Source organism: Hylaeus volcanicus, chromosome 2, assembly GCF_026283585.1.
Source record: "Hylaeus volcanicus isolate JK05 chromosome 2, UHH_iyHylVolc1.0_haploid, whole genome shotgun sequence".
NCBI classification, from domain to species: Eukaryota; Metazoa; Arthropoda; class Insecta; order Hymenoptera; family Colletidae; genus Hylaeus; species Hylaeus volcanicus.
Window position 1 is genome coordinate 8,574,164 of NC_071977.1, and position 13,337 is coordinate 8,587,500.

At 43.5% G+C, this 13,337-nt stretch overlaps 1 protein-coding gene across 3 annotated transcripts in view; it reads right to left on the reverse strand.

Moving 5' to 3' along the window:
• LOC128872784 (storkhead-box protein 2) overlaps positions 1 to 13,337 on the reverse strand; it is a 113,867-nt gene that overhangs the window by 58,366 nt on the left and 42,164 nt on the right. For 2 of the 3 annotated variants that reach the window (XM_054115812.1, XM_054115810.1), the window contains exon 2: positions 90 to 344. In XM_054115812.1, the coding sequence (XP_053971787.1) occupies positions 90 to 290 (201 nt within the window). In that variant the 5' untranslated portion in view covers positions 291 to 344. Of the gene's footprint in view, positions 1 to 89; positions 345 to 6,752; positions 7,046 to 13,337 lie in introns of those variants that run through there. The other variant, XM_054115811.1, reaches the window with a different exon arrangement.

Below are 13,337 nucleotides of genomic sequence, written 5' to 3' on the forward strand. Positions count from 1 at the left end.
TGCCCGAGCCAGCGAGCAGAAGGGAATGCACACGGCTACGTACACACAGCCTAGATAATCCACGATAATACAGCGCAACGTCGACTCACCTGAAACAAATTGTAACCCTTATCGTACATCCACATCTCGTCGGCTGGATGCTCCTTGGGACTCTCCCGTTGGCTGGCGTTCAGAACCTGAGGAGGCGGACCCCTGGTCAGCTGAATCGCCAGGGACCTTTGAAGAAGCAACAGACATCGGGAGGGTCCCGAGCCTCCGGGGCCCGTTCCGTCTCCCAAGATCGAGGCCATTTTTCGCGGCCCGCTTCTAACGATTCCGACGACTCGGAGGTGACATCACGGGTCCTGCAACATAAAAGAAACAGAAGCGTTAGAAGATCTTAGAAGCGATCAGAGACTGTAATTATTTATTTCAAAAGGTGGACAGCTAGAATAATACCAGCTTTTGATTGTCAGAGTGGAGTAGTTAAGGAAGGATGTTTTTATTAATTTTTAGTGAGGCACTAAAGGCCTTTAGGCCTTTAAGGGAGGAAAGGAAATTAAGACTTCGTGTCAGGATAAGGGAAACAAGGTAACTCTGAAAATTAAAGTATCCATTTGAAAATGTTTAACATCCACTTTCTTCCCACTCCCATCTCGTTCCATTTTCATTTCAATCTCCAAATATTACAATACCGAAAAAATTCCTCTAAAATATAGTTTGACAAGCCCACAATTGTGTCAAATAAAGTAATAATAATTTTCATTAGATCTATTTCTCTGCTCCAGGCAGTATTTCAATCGTAACGAAGTGTGCAGGAAGTCTCCTGGCAATTTTTCCTGTCAGTTACTGAGCTAAAAGCACTGATGCAATCACGTTTCCTTCGCACACAATTCTCCTTGGCGGCAACTTTCCCCTTTGTCACGTGCCTTTTTCCCGAGCCGTGTCTCAGTGGCCACGTGGAATTTTCGCGGATGAGATTCCGCCAGACTGCTGATGACTGAAGGGGGGCGTAAATCAATTAGATGGCTAGCCGTGGTAGTTGTTGATACAATAAAGACAAACGTGACGTTGCCTTATGGCCCGCAAGAAATGAGGAATGAAGCTGGAGGGTGGAATCGAACGTGCTTCGTTGGCAACGAGCGTTCGGTACCCTTTGGGTGGGTTTCCTCTCTTGAAAGTGAATTCGAGTCAACTATATTTTACGTAGCATTTAGCTTATAAAAATGCTACACGAAATACGATACACATTCAGAAAGCAGTGAGTATAAAGATAGCGAGTTGAGCTTAAAGATTTCAAAGAAATTACAGATTTGAATAGCAAAAAAAAACAGATGGTAAATAAATAACGATATATGAAGTATTATGAAAGAACTATTCCTTCCCCTTGAGATTTCTTATGCATGGGTTTAGGTATATGCAAACGGTTTTACGGGGGCGTTAATTAATTTTAAATAGCGTCGATTAGCGAACGTTCTCGAGCTTCCTGGAACGGCGGGGATCTTTGAAGCGGCACGAACCACTTGGAATAATGTAACTAATGCAAAGTGGTGCTCTAGCCACGCTGCTTAAGCCGACGCTGTTCTTACTCGCAGCATGAAACTTTTGCAAACGCGGATAACGGTGCGGTGAACTCTTCGTATTATCTTCCCGCTGCGTAATCGTCATCGCAAAAAAGTTCAAGTACAAAAAAGATCTCGTTGTGAACCTGCCAACGATTACAATAATGTGACCTAAATAACTCGAACGACGTGCTTAACTAAAATATATAGTTAGTCCATGATTACCCGTGAAGTTTTACAAAACAAGTATTATTTAGTTGGCGCTACTACTACAAATAAGCTACTGCTTCAATCGTCATTTAATAACGCTGCGATACTAACCCTTTACACTCGGATGGCTAAATATGGAATTATGAATCGAACCCAAGTAAATAACCGCACCATTTTCCAAGTTAATACAACATATTGGTTCCCCCAAAAATGTAGTTACATGCCGCCAAAACGATAGCGTGGCGATGGTGGTCGTTGAATATTACATTACTTTACAACGTGCCAAGGCACATGTTCCAAAATGCCTAGGCCCTTCTCGCGAAAATGGAACGACCATAAATTTGGCACGAGAGCCGGGCAATTACGGTCGCATCGAATTGTGTGGCCTGGAAGGAATCAACGAAGTAATCTCGCGTCTTTGGCGCCCACCCAAGACGCAGTCGATCCAGACAATTCCTTCAAATATAGTGTTGCAGCTCGGACCGTGTCGAAGGAATTGGAGCGCTGCCGAAATTTTGTCCACGAATATCATCCTCGTCTCAAAACTTTCCGTTCCACGACGTCGCTTGATATTCGAGGGATGCTTGCTGCAAACTTCTTGACGTTTGCGCGCGAAATAGGAACGGAGGAAACGTCAACAACATTTGGAACGACTCCTTGTCAACATTTTTACGAGTCAGAGTTTCCTCACAAAGATAAACATTCTTTTTGAAAGAATAAATCCAAGCAGAATTCAAGGGATGACGCCACTGTAAATTTGTCAGACAATCGATTTTTTGTTTATTGGCTTAAAAAATGTTTTTAATTCAATAAGCCTCGCTGGAATGACTCCGATTTCGCCATTTTCTAATATTTGTCGATTATAATTTTTCGTTTAATACTTAAATACATGCTTAATCACTTCCTCGAATTTTATTATTCTATTACCATTTCTACCATCCTAATAAAATTGACAAAAAAGCGCTTTGTTAGACTGTTACAGTGGTGTTACTTCTTAAAGAAATTATCTTTACCTCAATTCCCATATAAAACTGAGACAGATTACACGTGCGTACAAAGACGCAACAGTTGCAAGAAAGAAACTATCCGATAATTTGCGAAAACCTAAATCACGACATTAGAGTACAGCAGTGTCTGAATATCAGGGTAATAGTACATATTAAAAAGTAAATTGTACGCTGCAATGCCCCACTTGAACTCGCTACGCAATACTCTTCGGGGATCAACTAGAGTTACGTGCATTAATTCCAGTTGCACGGTTCGCTCTATAATTCTAAAACGCCCTGCATACCCGGTCGTTAGTTAACGACAGATTATTTCCACAGAACCGAGTACGGTGGCACGTAGCTGTTCCTAATAGAACAATAATGCAACTTTCTCAGTATTCAATTAGCGGACCGTTCATCATATTTTATTATCGCGTTGATCTTGAGAAAGGAACAAAACTTTTCTCTCGCGGAACTGAATGGTAGAAACGTGGATCAAAACGAGGGATAGACACGCGATTGGTTGCCGAGAAAAATCGTTTCGTTGGCGATCCTTCTTTTTTTTCGTTTGCACGCTCGTTTAATTTCCATCGTTTTCACCTTGTGCCAGTTCGCCGTCTCGCGATATCCGCCAGGTGAAAAATTCGCGCTGCTAGAAAAGAGACGAACTTCCTTCGACGTGACTCATCGACGTGTGCACGCTTTCATGGAGCGTATTCTTTGCGCTAGTGTAGAAGGAAACGATATATCCGAGATCGGCGAGACAGGAAACACAAACAGCCGTCCGCTCGAACGAGACAGGTTTCAAACGATCAATGTAATCGCGCGGATAGGATCGCACGAGTTTATACTAACACGATAATTGACGGTCGCGATGCGGTTGTGAGTGAATATCCGTTTTTGGCTAGAGCGGACGACGAATGATGGAAACGTGTGACGAATTCGATTCGTTTCGATGTTTGAAGGCTTGTGAAAATGATAAAATTGAAAATTTGAAGCTCTCGAAGGAATAGTTCTTTCATAATGCTTCACATATCATCATTTATATCTAACAGATTAATATTTCATGTAGCATTTTATATCCGAATTAATTTCAATTCGCCGTGAATTCCTAAGGTGATTATCTCTATGATTACGCTTATGACTTTCATAAATCTTTCATAAAATAATGCCAAGCTCGCAACATTATCTTCTCCACGGATTTCCCATCTTAATAATCACAGTATTGAAATGTGTACGAGAGGAGACACCGTGGCTAATGTCACTGACTCCGTTTCACCTCGTGCTAATTTAAAGAACGGAAGACATCCGGCCTCCGCCGCGCAGGGGAGACTTCCTGCAGCGTGAGTCACCGGCGTGTCTTTACATCACGACGGATCTCATTAACTTGCCGTCAGTCATGCCGACTCCGCTATAACCGCACGTCCCTGAAACTGACCATCTAGATCTGCCAATGGATCGATCCGAGGAACTCGTTCAATGATCCCCCCCCAACCTGTACCAATTTCGTACCATTACTTCTGCACCGCACGTGTCAAGTGAAAGTGTTTCAACGAACGCGTAGGTTTCGAGGAAAGCACGTGGAGCAACGTCTCCCAAACTATCTTTCGTTAGATCTGCAGGTCATAAGTATTATTATATAGGTATACAACTTTTCTTCTGTAGAATGAAATCAAAGAGGAGGTAACTCAGACACTATCCTTGTACATTTAAATCAATAAACTCGAAACCCTTTAAATTGTTACGATTTTAACCATTTGCTGTTCCATGTCGAATCAGACTCGTCAGAACTGTACCGAAATCAGAAAATCTGAAGTGCAAAGGGTTGAGGCTTCTTTTGAAAACAGGTTTCGAAGATACAAAAATTTGAATCAGCTTTAGCGCGTCAAAAAAAATGTGCTTCAACGAGGGAAAGGTTTGAGGGAGGCTGTGGAAACTTTGCAATCACCAGCACACAGCGATCTGTGGCGAATGGGATACCTGTCAGTGATTTCTGATTTATACGAAGGAACGGCGGCTTTGCGTCGCGGTTTTGAAAGGCTCCAAAAAGATATACTGGCGATTGGAAGCCGCGGAAGGCAACCATATCTCGCCTCCCAAGATTTCTCCCCGAGTTTCTTCGGGGATTCGACAATCTTATCGGCATAACATCCCGTCGATACACTTAACTTTCCCAAACTTGGGTAGAACCGATTATTGGACTCGCGGGCACGAGAGAGACCCCAACCACGGGAACTTTCCATGGAATGAAGCAATTTGAATGCATTCCTCGCGTCAGCTGCGCCACTCTCCCAATGGATGGCTCTTATCGAGGAAAGTGATTGCTTCATTCCGCGAACCGTTTTCGAGGAAATTTATCGAATGTTCCGCTTCCCTTGGAAAAAAGATCGGGAATGGTTCGTGACAAATTTTAAAAGGAATAAACACTGACCAGCATTTGCTAACTGATCCTCTCGATGAAAATCTTAAGGAACTTCAAGCTTTGCATAACAATCTAACAAAATTTCCTAAAGTAATGAAAAATACCCCTATTATTTTCTATTAGCACCCTCTCTCCCTCTGCTGAGTTTCTAATGCCACCACTGCCCGTACCAAAGAACGACGAACTTCAATTAAAAAAAAGAAATCTCCCCTGGTTCGCCTTGCCCCCCTTTCCCCGTTCTTCCATCGCGAATCCCAGTGGTACGCGACGGTCGATCGTGGCACGGTGAACTCGCGATTAATTGCTGTGTAATAACGGTACGATCGAGATCTCACGAGATCACCTCATTCGTATATCGTGGGTGGGTTTGCTTCTGGTGTTCCATGGTACGAAAAAGTAGGTTGCACGGTTCATCTTCCACGGTGAAGACTGCCGCGGCTTGGGAAAGGCGAGAGGATGGATCGCTACGCCAGATAAGGCCCGGTAATTTCTTTCTTACTTGTACCAGGGAAAAATCGAACACGATAATTGCGCCTTTAATTGCTGGCTGCACATGAACGCTATACGCGTCGTTTTTAATAACCGTCTTCGCGGTGTTCCTCGTAATTGCGCTTCAAGGCCGCATTGAATAAACACCATACGCGTAACAAATGTTCTGCGGCCATTGTCGTTGTTGAAATCAACGAAGAACATGCATAGTGACTGTTTAGAAAGTGAAAGATTTGTGTAATCATTGTTCATTGAATAAAACTTAATTCTTGATTAGACTGATGTCTGGATAAGCACACACTACCGTCAAAGCTAAAAGAGTTCCCCATTTAGAAAAAAAAACACAAGAATCGTCTAACCCCACTCGTATATTTCATAAAATTTTACGCCTGCACTCGTTCCGTTATCCGACAATTTTCCAATTCCCAGTTTTCCCCATTAAAACTTCCATAGAAGCCTCAGGAGTGTCCGTGCGACTCGTTCAACGACTCGAACCTGTTGAGGTGTTTGTACAAAGTATCGTTTTTTTACGAGGGAGTAAATCATTCGCGGCTTTCGATTCGTCGTAACGTCAATTTGCCACTCTGTCGTTATTCATCCATCTGCTCGAGAGACGGTGTCGAATCGCATACTCGCCAGACGCAAAGGAGAGTCTTGCATATATTAGCCATTGCCACGGGACCTTTGATGTAGCACCGGCTCTCTTGGAACGGAACGAGCTTCGTCGAGAGCGTCTAGAAAGCACGCTGTGGACCATTCCTCTCGTAAACCGTATAACGGGCACGATCGAGCCGGCGTCGGGCTTAATGGAACGCCAAATAAAGGCAGACGTTCGTAAAGAGAAATTAGGTAATTAAAAGCGAGCCGAGATGCAGCCGTGCTGTAATTTTGAAAGATTACCGTCCCGCTTCGCCGCGGCCGGGCTCAATTTGCGAACGAACGTGACAAAAAACGAGTATTCCTTAGCGAGAGTGGCCCAATTAGACCAGCGTGAAAATTTAGTTCAATTTATTGCACCTGATCCGAGTTTGTAGATCGAAGATATGTGAACAAAGTTTCGTAATCGAAATTGTCGATAGCAAGGAAAAATATTAAGAAGCCTACCTGATATTACGTATGGTGTAACACTTGAAGGGGTGGCAATATGTTGGTGTTGGTGAACCATATCCATGGAGTATCGTACATGATGAAGCTTCGTACCGAATGTTTAATACCAGCACAGTTGGTTCATTTATTATTGTATCACAACACACACGCACACGCACACAGATATACGCAACACGAAGTTCAATAAAGTATAGTCTCTCGCAGTTTGATACGCAATCGTTCTCTTCGACGTTCGATGTTCAACGTTCGCGATCCGGTAATCGACTGCCTGTGACCGCAAAGGTCCCCACCCTACTCGGAAATTCTCGAAACACAATAATCACGACCGTTGACGGTGAACTTTGTTTACGAACCTTTAAATTCCTCGACTTCTTACAAAAACCGAGGTCTTTGACATTTAACAGAGAACCATACACGCAATTAAAGCCTTATACTTGACAACAAACATTTCCAAAGATAAGATGCTTCCCTCGGAATATACAAGGTGATTAAATGAAAATAGTCCACGAACACCGCAAACACATGGATTTTGAATATTGTAACAATTTTTTCGCAACAAGCGATCAATTAACCGATTCGTTCCACTACACGCATCGAATTTACGATATTCCATTGGTCGTTATTATAGCGTTCAGCGTCGACGATATTTCATCCCGAAATGAATGATCCCAGGGGTTTGATTTCACGATACGGATGTTAATGATGCTATGGATGCACGTATCGACGCTTTCGTGATTTATTAAATCGGGCAGAATGACGAGGCAACGACGCCGCTTTGTGCTGCATTCATCGATTCAACGTGACTTCATTGTAAGCGGTACGAGGGCTCACAATGAAGTTGAAGTCGTCCACGTAGAGATGTATCCACCTACCGACGACCACGAATAAAAGTCGCGCCGCGTGCGGCTCGTGCATGCTGAATGCATACTGATACCAACCGACCGCTGTACGTACAATTTAAACTCGTATCTACGACGTTCTAATTACATAACGATGCCTGGTGCAGTGTATAATTACGCACGAGTTCGCCCCGCGGCGATACTTGACAAACATCCCGCATGCCTGCGTCGCGAAAAAAGGAAAAGCAGTTAGCAAAAGGAACGAACGAAACGAAGTAAAGCGGCGTACGAATCGAGTCCGGAGAAAGAAATTCGTTTAGCAAAAAATTGATACACGACTGTCCCTCGAAATCAAACTCCCTCAAAATCGCTTCCTGAGTGTCTCCAGCTATATACACAAAGCATCCATAATCATCTCGATCAGAAAGACACGAGAAAAAGAAAGAAAGGAGCTCCATCCGCAATTATATCTCTCTCGCACACCGAGGGAATTCTAAATCAGAGGAATCCAATGTTTTATCCTAGCTCCGTCGCAGAAACCGGTCTGGTACACGAAAACGCGTTCGTGATTTATTAAATCGCGGCTGGGTTTATCTAGCATTCATCGATTCAACGGAACCTCATTGTAAGCGTCCCGGTGCCCGTCAATGAAGTCGAAGACACGAACTATGCGCTCCCTTTCGTCGAGGAAAAGTTGCGCTGCATGCGGTCCGCTCCGATGCACAAGTCGCGGACGCGAGTCGCGTCGGCGCGCATACGTATACATAATGAATAGCGCGCGGTATTATTTTCTGCCGAGCGTGGATAAGGTTATGAATACGTAGCGCCGCAAGCACATATAACTCTCGTGAATACGTATCTATCCCGGACCACCCAGGCCAGCGCGTTAAATCCTCGCCAGCAGCTGCCCATTCGTCCATTACGCTCGTATACCTCGCCGTTCGAGAGAAGGAGAAGAGACGGCGAACACGAAGCTCCCGCCTCGTTCTCTGCTTCCTTATGGACACCCTGGGTACTTCGATCGCTTGTCTTCGATTCTCTTCTCTTCTTTCTCATCCCCCTGCCCGCTGACATCGCGGATGGGCAGGTATACCGCAGTCAATCTTTACCGCGGGTCTCGAGGGGACCAGGATCTATAGTCTCGAGGTTGGTTTGGGAGTTTTTCAGGTCTGAAAGGGTTAACACCTTCATTGGTAAATTTTCTTTGAATGCTATCGCTTCCAAATGTCAGGCTTTCGCCAAACTACCAAATGGCAACAACTTAATTTACTCGATTATCATAATTCAGATTTTAATCGATCGTTAGTTGAAAGCTTCACCTGAAAGACCATGTTTCATTCAGCAAGACGAATCAATTTTCGTCAAGCTCTGACGTCCACCTTTTCTGTTCGTTTAATGGACCTTGATGCGTGCGAGCATCGCTTCCGCGAGGAATCCGGGCTGCGAGAAACTACGTGTTTCGCACTCGCCTATGAAAATAATTTCGCACCTATTGGCGTCGTTTAGCATCGCCGCGAGAGAAACGGTAGGAATTCCTATTTATTACGTTGCCTTCTGGCGGACTAATTTGCACTTGTCGGTGCTATCGGCGCCAGGCTTCTAGGAACTTTTCAATTAATGTGGATTTACGTCTTCCTGTGCAGCTTTTTCGATCCTCGTTCCACGATGAGGCTTGAATAGTCCGTGAAACGGCTAAGTACTTGTCAATCGAGTGCCATCGCGTGTTTTGTTTAGTGTTTTCACGGATCTTTAATCAATTTTCTTGGAATGCTATGCTTTCTTAATGACAGGCTTTCCCCAATCTATCAAATTGCAACAGCTTAATTTACTCGATTTCTTTATACTTTTATGAAACGAATTTTAAACACGAAAATATTTAAGAGCCCCATCCAAAAAAAGGAAAGAATTTGTATATCCAGCATCGACTTAACTAGACAGCAAAAGAACCAATTCGTTAAAATATAATCCAATTCCCGCGAAATTGGTCGAGAATACGTCTGCTAAAATGATCGTCCTCGTTCGCGAAACAGAGCACGGAGTTATCGTTACTCTTACTACATGCATAATGCATTTACTTTCATTTCATTTCGTGTTTTATTTATCCTTAACGCTTTTGCGCGCAAGAGTGCCACGGCTGGGCCCTCGTTAACGATATCCACGCGGGAAAGCTTGCCGGCCATTAAATCTGCGAAGTCAATAATTATAAAACACCACGACTACGACGGAGCCTGGAATAAATAATCGTTTAAATTGTCCAGGAGGTGCCACAGACATTCCCGTTTTATTCGTACCCTCTACGACACCTTCGATAAACGATCGCGCGCAAGTAAATTAGTAGAAGCTCGCGAAACGATGCCCGAAGAAGCTGAAAATCAACCATAATTTACGGACAACCCTGAACGATTAACACGATTGGCTCGTTCGAACATGTTCGCGAACGTTCGCTAATGGGAATCGTCAATTCTATAATTTTCACATTTTCGTGGATTATCTAAAAAAAAAAAATATGAATGACTGGTCGAGTATGGGCTGTAAGAAGTTAGATCCTCTTACGCAACTACGTGTCCGAGAAGATATACATAGGAAAAATTCTCATTCGTTCGAGGTCGCGTGCGTCGTATCTTGAGCCGTTCGAATTTCAAAACAATTTTTTTTTGCCAACGACCCGTGCAAAGGTTGCTCCAGCCTTCGACTCGCGTCGTGATACGCCTGTTACGTGATTCACTTGGTCTCGATAAGAAGTAGGTGAAATATACATAATGATAGGCAAATATGAAACTTGAAGTCGTTCATAGCTCGCCAAGCGTGAGGCTTGTTGAAACGTTTACGATTTTATGGTCTCGATCTTCATGAGCGATGAAGAGTACCTCTTGACACTTGTGATACTTTTCAAAAAATAATTTTTAAGTATGCTACGATATATTCTCTTTCGTCATAATACTCTGCTATACATTCTAAATACAGTTGTTTACGAAACGGGAGGCTACGAAAAATTTAAAGTAAATCAATCGCAACCTATCGATTCAGTATGTTCGACTGTGGATTGGTCAGTGTTTAACATTCGAGGACAAGGAGTCGATTCCCGGTATTCGTACACGGCAGATTACAGGAAATGACTTCGACCGTCGTCCATATGCCGTTTGAGATTGCCAGGTTACAATATTGCCTGCCGAAGCCCAGGACAATGTACCTTGCGCGTGTATTCGCATTAAAACCGCATAGGTTCTTGTAGTCTGTCTGGAGCTGCGACGCAACTATCCTCGCCGTCCATTAATATCAATCGCGGCGCACGAATACAATACTATCCATCACCCGTGCGACCAGAGACGGATCCTATTCCACCGTGCACGGGGTCCCGTGTCTCGTCAAACCGAGGGAAAACGTTGGGACCAGGGATCTCGAGAGAAGTTTCTACGAGGATCGTAAACGATTTTCGCAGCATCATCGATACACCGTAGTAGAAACCTGTTCGTTTCGCTGGCGAGCGAGGATTCCTCCTTCTTGGTGAATCTGAGCGCAGTGGCGCCATTACGACCTCGTGAGGCCCAAGACACGCAGCACCGAAGAGTTTGAATGTCAGGGTATTTGATAGGTTGTAAATTAAATTGGAAAGAAAGACTTGCGAATTTTTTTAGCAAGATACACTAAGAAAGAAGGACCTTGATTCAGAAATTCGTGAAATATAGTTTCTATTACAGAATATAAAAGGGACTTGTGAATAGCAACTAATGTAATTTAAAATTGAACTAATTTAGCGTTAAACGACGTATCAATTCCTAAACGTATTCTAGCTCTGAAAACGGCCTTAGAATTTCTATTTAATAATGTCTGTAAATTTCATACAGCCAAGAATCATTAATAAATTCATTTTAAGGAAAAAGGGGATGAAAAATGATTAACAGACACTATTCTACGATGAGCTGCATTGCTTTTAGGGACCGTAGATGTTTTGTTCGACTGTAGGATAATACGCCACTGAACGTGTGTGACAGGTACGTGTGTACGTTCGCGAGAAAAAAATTCAGGAAGGCAGCGGCCGAGGTCACGAGAGGATACCACGGTACCTGGGGGCTTCGTATCTCCATAATGACAAGCAACGGTAAAACGGCGGATGACGAGGATGACGCCGTGAGGAGTTGATGCATTCCCGACTAAAGGATGTCAATTGCGACAGAGCCGCTAGCGTGCAGGTCACCGCGGGGATAATGCGGCTCAACAATATAAATTGCACCGTACGTGAACATTATTTGCCATGGTAGGTCGGGGGCTGTCTCGACCAGGGATCGTTCTGTCCCAGCAAACTAGAAGGCGTGCCAAAAGAATACGTCACGCAAGGACATTCATTAAAGGGACACATACAGAATTAACCAAAGCGAAATTTGTGAATTTTTTGGGGGTGGAAAATTGTCTTTAATTAAAAAACCTTTTTTTACGTCTTAAAGCTTGTTCTTTTGTCTATCAACTCTGTAAGTTTCATTTCAAAAGGGATAAAATTGACAATATTACAAACAAAATTTTCAAGGAATGTAACTCAAAAGTAACCCATCGATTAAGTAGTCACGGAGTTCGGTCGAAAAATCGGACAACCCGATTTTGCTCGAGCTAATAATAATCCCGGATCGATTCTCGTGCGTGCAACCGCAGGAATCGTATCAATCCTGGATACAATGAAAACAAGGATCGCGTGTGAGCCAGCCTCAATTCGGTTAGCGCGTTGAGTTATGGAACTGGGTCTTGATCGGCGATAGGCAAACGTAGCGGTACTACCGCTGCATATTATAAATTGCCAGTAATACACGCCACGATGTCGGGCCACTAATTGCCTGGGCATTACCATAAAATTAACTCCGTTCAACATTGTGCTCGGGACTTTTCTGGGCAACGCGGTGAAACATTATATCGTCGACTCACGCGAAGGTCGACGATGGAACAGCTTTGTAAATTGAACTTTCGGGCCTCGTGTCCGCGAGAAATTTGTGTACAATCATTCCGTGATGTACAATACATATTTTCACGTGTATTTAGTTATATTTAGCCTAGAGTTATGAGGCAAAAACGGCAGTCGAACTGAAAGTGTCAATCAAAGAGCATCGTTTTAAAATGTTTTTTAGTTCTTGTAATTAAATCCCTTCATCCTCATTAAAGAAAAGAATCCTACATATATTCTGGCACACATACGCCCAAAGCTGTTTCACAATTACTCGGAGAAAACCAATCAAAAAGTAAAACAAACTGATCATCCACATTCCAGGCCTGGAGAGTTAGTTTAATCCGAATAATCCTGCGACACGTAGAAATATTTAATTCTGTAATTCAATTTCTAATCTTTATTCAACAAGCAGCGCATAAACAAATGTTTATTTTTGGATCGTTATTTGAAATGTCCATCTAGATAAGAAGTTTGCTCATCATAGGAGGAAATGGTGCGCGAAGGAAACGCGGATTCTTGTGGATGGCGTACCAACGGGTTGGTCTAATCGCTTTCGGGAGAGAAAATGTCATCGTGGAGATCAGGTTTTGCAACTCGGTAACTCGCGAACGTAAATCGAGGAATATGAAGCAGAAACGTATCCAAGTAAAGGATGTCAACTGCAGTCGAGTGTGACTACCGGTTGTCAGGGGAGTAACACTATCCAGCAGGATAAATTGCACGGGACATAACGAGAGGCGAGATCCTCGACGACGATGGTGCAACCTGTTCCCCAGTTTTAGAATCTCCGGCCTGAATAATTCCATCAGGCGC